This window comes from Chelon labrosus (genome assembly GCF_963514085.1).
Source record: "Chelon labrosus genome assembly, chromosome: 11".
Classification (NCBI taxonomy): Eukaryota; Metazoa; Chordata; class Actinopteri; order Mugiliformes; family Mugilidae; genus Chelon; species Chelon labrosus.
The window spans coordinates 6,110,375-6,116,027 of NC_140344.1; the positions used below are offsets into that span (position 1 = coordinate 6,110,375).

General features: G+C 39.5%; 1 protein-coding gene across 1 annotated transcript; it reads right to left on the reverse strand.

The window, feature by feature from the left end:
• Positions 1–462: 462 nt before the first annotated feature.
• Positions 463–5,275, reverse strand: LOC311495772 (uncharacterized protein). Its single transcript, XM_084555359.1, has 2 exons — positions 5,117–5,275; positions 463–2,853 (listed from the first exon to the last, which is right to left on the reverse strand). Exons 1-2 carry the CDS (start codon positions 5,202–5,204, stop codon positions 1,625–1,627), a joined length of 1,317 nt encoding a protein of 438 aa, XP_084411485.1. The 5' UTR covers positions 5,205–5,275; the 3' UTR covers positions 463–1,624.
• Between the last annotated feature and the right edge of the window lie 378 nt (positions 5,276–5,653).

Genomic DNA, 5,653 nt, shown 5'->3' on the forward strand with positions numbered 1-5,653 from the left:
TGTACACTTACTTGCACATACTGAGCTCGCAGTTCTTTCACCCTTGGTGAGTTGCGCTCAAAAGGTACTCTGTAAACTTGTTTCATTCGCATCCTGTTACGATAGAGGACACGGTCAATTGTGGAAATGCTCACACTGTCGATTCCCTGGAAGTGTGTGTTGTCTTGTATCACTCGTTCCTGGATTTCTCTGAGTCGTATTGTGTTATTTTGAAGGACCATGCCCACTATAATGGTCTCTTGCTCCTGAGTGAATATAACTGTCCTTCCACCTGCACGTGGCAGCCTTGCAATTCTATAAAAAGTAGATATGCAGTTACAAAAAACATTCATGCAGTGCAATACAGTGATGAATTTTACAAATATCTATTGGAACAGCTGCATATACTGTAGTACAGTAAATTTATAATTACAAAAATACAGTAGTATACTGTACCTGTTCTCTTCTCTGAATGTCCTTACTATGGTGGACACAGAAAATCGGCTCAAACTGGGTTGCACTCTAAGTCCTGCTTCCCTCATTGTCAGTCCATGGACAACAACATGGTCTATGATTGTTGCTCGAATTTCATCGGATATTTCCACTCTTTGTCTTCCTCTTCCTCTTCCTCTTCGTCCTCCTCTTTCTCTTTCTCATACGCACTCGTCCTCGTCCTCTCACATAAATTCTTCTATCCATTCTCACACTTTCTCATTCCCACCTTCAACAACCTGTTTGCTCTCTGAACTGGCTTATATTGGTTGTCACATCATTTGAAACAAGTGAAATCAATTTTGACTGATTGTGTTCAATCAATGACATTTCTGCTCTCTTTATATGTAATTGTTGCCACTTGTGTTTACCAGTATGGATGACATGTGCATAAGAGTGCAGAATGTGTTTTAAGAATGAGAATGTGTTTAGAGTTTTGCTAAACCATGTGAAATGGTTTAAGGTATTGACAACAGACTGAACAGTTAGCTTAATGAGTTCAAGCAACTGAGAACTTTCTTCAGCCAATGGATTTTAGTGTTTTAGCAACTGAGAAAAACTGTAATATGAACATCTGTGGGTGGTGCCCACCTGACACTCACATGATTAGGATATATCACCTGCAGTTAGAGGGATACAGTATGTTCAGATTAACCTGGATGCTGTCCTCTTTTTCTCAATGACTGATACTTTAACAAACCATCCACAACCAGAAACTCCAGATTCAAGATGTGAATGCGAGTGAAGCTTTCTGGTGACTGATATCCAGACTGTGTTGTAAGTGGCTGATAAGTGATGCCTCAGTCTACCTCATCTGTTCAGAAATTGGGGTTTATGTAGATGGCTTCTTGTACTGCTCTTTCAAAACCATTTGCCTCTGGCTAAAATGTAAACGTTTTCTTTTTTCAGCAGACGATGCTTCAAATGAAATCTTTTTATTATCAAACTTCTTTGACAATTTTATTTATACAAAGCCTTTAACAACATGTTGTACACTTTTACAATTTGTTAGTGTCACCTCTAAAGTAAGAAAGAAAAAGTTGTAATGTATATGAATTTTTCACAATATTTCTCCACAGATGTTTCAGGACAATGTCTTCTCAAGCATCGAAAAAATTACTTCCAACAAACGCTTCCCACATGTTTTGCAGCATCACAGCCTCTCACCTGTGTGAATTCTCATGTGGACAGTCATCTGTCTTCTATCGCTGAAATATTTCCCACATGTTTGGCAAGGAAAGGGTTCAACATCTGTGTGGGTTCTCATGTGGAGAGTTGCCCGATCTCTAGTACTAAAACTTTTACCACATGTTTGGCAAGGATACGGCTTTTCACCTGTGTGAGTTCTCATGTGTGCAGTCAAAGCACCACTATGACTGAAACATTTTCCACACGTTTGGCAAGGAAAGGGTTTCTCACCTGTGTGACTTCTCATGTGGACAATCAAAGGACTAACATTGCAGAACCTTTTCCCACATATGTTGCAAGAATACGGCTTCTCGCCTGTGTGAGTTCTCATGTGGTTTACCAAATTACAGTTTTGACTGAAACTTTTCCCACATGTTTTGCAAGAATACGGCTTCTCATCAGTGTGAGTTCTCACGTGGCTTTTCAAAGAAAAGCTTAGACGGAAACTTTTCCCACATGTTTTGCAAGAATACGGCTTCTCACCTGAGTGAATTCTCAGGTGGTCTTTCAAAGCACAGCTTTGACTGAAACTGTTCCCACATGTTTTGCAAGAATATGGCTTCTCACCTGTGTGAGTTCTCATGTGTTTTTTCAAAGAAGAGCTTACACTGAAACTTCTCCCACATGTTTTGCAAGAATATGGCTTCTCACCTGTGTGAGTTCTCATGTGGACAGTTAACTCACCATTTTGACAGAAACTTTTCCCACAAGTGTTACAAGCATATGGCTTCATGCCACTTTGGATCTTGTGATTATTCTTCATTTGTGACATATTTTTTGGGACGGTTCGAAAAACATCCAATTTACTGTCCGTCGGTGTAAAGTTGTTTATGTTGTTAATGTCACGTCCCATATTTGACTTCAGCTCTGCATTTCTACTCGATTCTGGATGTACGTGCTGCAGTCCTTCCTGATCCTGTTTCTCTGGAAAATTGTAATTGGCGAGGTGGTCACCACTTTGTTCTGGTTCACTGTGGTTAGTTTCCTCATAAACTGGAGTCACCATCATGGTATCAGGCTCCTCCTTCGGTACGAGCTGCTCTCCCTCTTGACTGGTGCAGATCTCCTCCTGTTCCTCTTTAATCTGTGGAGGCTCTGCTTCCTCCTGGTTCACACTGGAGTTCATCTCCTGGTTACAGAGCTGCTGGTTAGTGAGAACCTCCTCCTCCTTACAGACATGTTGTTGTGGAAAGTCTACAAGGACAAAGAGAAAGAAGGAGTTGTTTAAAATGACAGACAGCAGGTCAAGTCAGCTATAGTTAATTTATAGTAATTCTATGACTTAAAGTGACAACAGAGCAGTAAGACAAGGGGAAGCTTAGAAAAAATAAATGAAAAAAAAAAAAAAAATAGCTTTAGAGTACTTTGTTTTAGAGTAAGTTAGTCACATTTGTTATTTGGGAAAAACTAAAAGGCTGCAATGCTGTGACTGACAATATACTGTTTTACAGACAACTAAGTTTCTGTGAAGGTCTACTGGATAAATCCTTTGCATAATAAGGACCATGTCTACAGTAAGGTGTAAACAGCTTTGGGAAAAGCCCTTATGAGGTTTGCTATTATCTTTCAACCCCATTCTGGAGGACTCAAGTCAGAACTGTGCTGAAGGTTGGAATCGTGGACTGTTAAAAAAAAAAATAAAAATGGATAACATGTCGCCACTTCCTTCCATTGGTCAAACTGATGCTAGAATTCCAGGGATATGGGAAGCGCCATCTTGTAACTTTGGAGCAAGAGTCAGCACAGTAGTACTGTCTGAGAGTAGAGCCAAGTTATACTCTGCTGTGCTCTACCTCTGCCAGTTACAAAGAAATGTTGAACTATACACTGTAGCTATGTTTTCCTACTCTCACAGCGTACAAAGAGCTTCACAGAGCATTTATCACGACAACCGTTAGTGACCATGATGTCACATCCTGTTTCTGTAGTGTGCAAAACGAAACTTCCCAGAAAACACTGGATTCTTGAACACACGACAGCATTATATTAACTACCTAAAATGACAGAAACCATCGTGTACTTCAGTGTTTCAGTTTGGCCAAAGTCCCATCCACTAACATGGAAGAGGTGGAATTATGACCTATTACAGCCAGTCACCGAGGGGAGTTTCTTCGTGCTTTGGTTCAACTTTTTAGAAGCTGTCATAGCGTCCATCATTTAGTCTATGGTGGGAATCACGTCCCAAAAAGTAAAGCCAAAGATAGTTGAGCTCCCCTTGGTGGCTGGGTGAAGTATAGCATAGGTCATAAACCCCGCCCCCTCCGTGATAAATAATAGGACATGAGCCAAATTAAAAAGTCAAAACACAAGTTAACTAAATGTTTCTCAAAGATGGTTTCTGTCATTTTATGTACTACATAAAATGTCAGAAACCATCTTTGGGAAACATATGTTGTTGCAAGTCCAAGTGTTTATGGAGAACCTTTAATTCAAGTTGTTATTTGAAGCTATAATAACTGGAAGTAACATCATGATGGAACTGAGTGAAGGTTGTTTTTACGGTCTATGGCTGGAGTAATCAGGCGGACAGTGACACCTAAAGGAGAGGAGTTTGGGTGTTCGGCTTCACATACTAATGTGGAAGATGCAGCTGCCTCCTCGCTTTATTTATCCTGAGCTCTTTCATCCTATGTACAGTGTCGTGGGTAACGCGTTAGAGTAGGCTACTCTAATTACTTTTTTCGTGTAACTTGTAACGTAACGCGTTAGTTTCGTGCGTTAAGTAATCAGTAACTTCGTTATTTTTTTAAAAAAGTAATCCGTTACTTTAAGAATTTCTCCGGATAAGGAAAGAAAAATTCCGACTGCAGCCTGCTTTTTGTCAGTTTAACAAAACACCTTGTATCCAAGAAGCACCACTCCATCACCCTGGTATTGTTATCCTGCAGAGTTAATTTGGTTGGATGAATGACGTTATTCATTGTCAGCACTTCTCAGTGCATTTAAAGGAGGCTGTGTGCCTCTGAGTTGCAGCATGTGCGAGGCGCTGTAAACGGCTTTTCATTTTTGGTAACGCATGAGTACTCTTACGCGTTACTTTTATTCATAGGTAATGCTGTAACGTAACGGATTACTTTTAATTGATGGTAACGTTGTAACATAACTAACTACTTTCCAAAGTAACTATACCCAACACTGCCTATATATATATATATATATATATATATATATATTAATACGCATAGCTACAACAGCAAATCACAGCACATGCACCGAGGTCAAAGTGGAACATCCTTTCACAACGTGCAACATTCGTACGTACGCGTCTTTGTTAGCTCCCAACTACAGCTCTAGTTTCTAATCTCTGCAGTAAGTCAGCTTTTAACGTGCTTTATACATATTAGCTACTGTTTATGTTTGCTTTAAAAAGAGACGCGTTCATGTCATTTCTGTCTGAAAAGTAACTTCAGTTGAACCATCTAAGTTAGTTTATGAAGACCATTATATGTTTACATACCTATTCTGTGTAACTTTATCACGGGTTTTAAAATGGTATCCAGCAGTCTGCGTTGACGATCCATCTCTCCCTCATACTGGGCGATCATGTCTTCTGCGACTAGTAAAGAAGACAAATCAACAGCAGCAGTTCGTCTCTTCTTGGTGAACTCTCTTCTTTGCGGTTGGTAAAGTTTCTTAAAGGCGCATTACCGCCACCAACTGGACGGAGTGTGGAGCATAAACAGAAAACAAACAAAAAAACAAGGATATTTTATCTAAATTTGACTTGAAATATGATGATGTAACTTCTTGTTCGGTCATTTGTCATGTTTAAGATGCCACATGATGAAAAATCACAATGTTTAATCCTACTCAATGACTGAAATAAAATGAAGAATGACATGTTCAATGGTTTATGGTTGGCTGCAGTGTGAACACTTTCCTATACGGTGTTTCCCTCTTCTACATAATGAGTAATTTAGACCAATTTTCAGACGACCAATGATATTTTCTTCTTTTCTTTTCTCCCAAACCCCAACTTGTTTTTTGTATCTTG

Excerpts from the sequence above, each read along its gene's own strand:
- LOC311495772 (XM_084555359.1), bottom strand. The coding sequence starts at position 5,204 with ATGATCGCCCAGTATGAGGGAGAGATGGATCGTCAACGCAGACTGCTG. Across the intron at positions 2,854-5,116 it reads GATAAAGTTACACAGAATAG|ACTTTCCACAACAACATGTC; the intron begins GTATGTAAACAT and ends TTGTCCTTGTAG.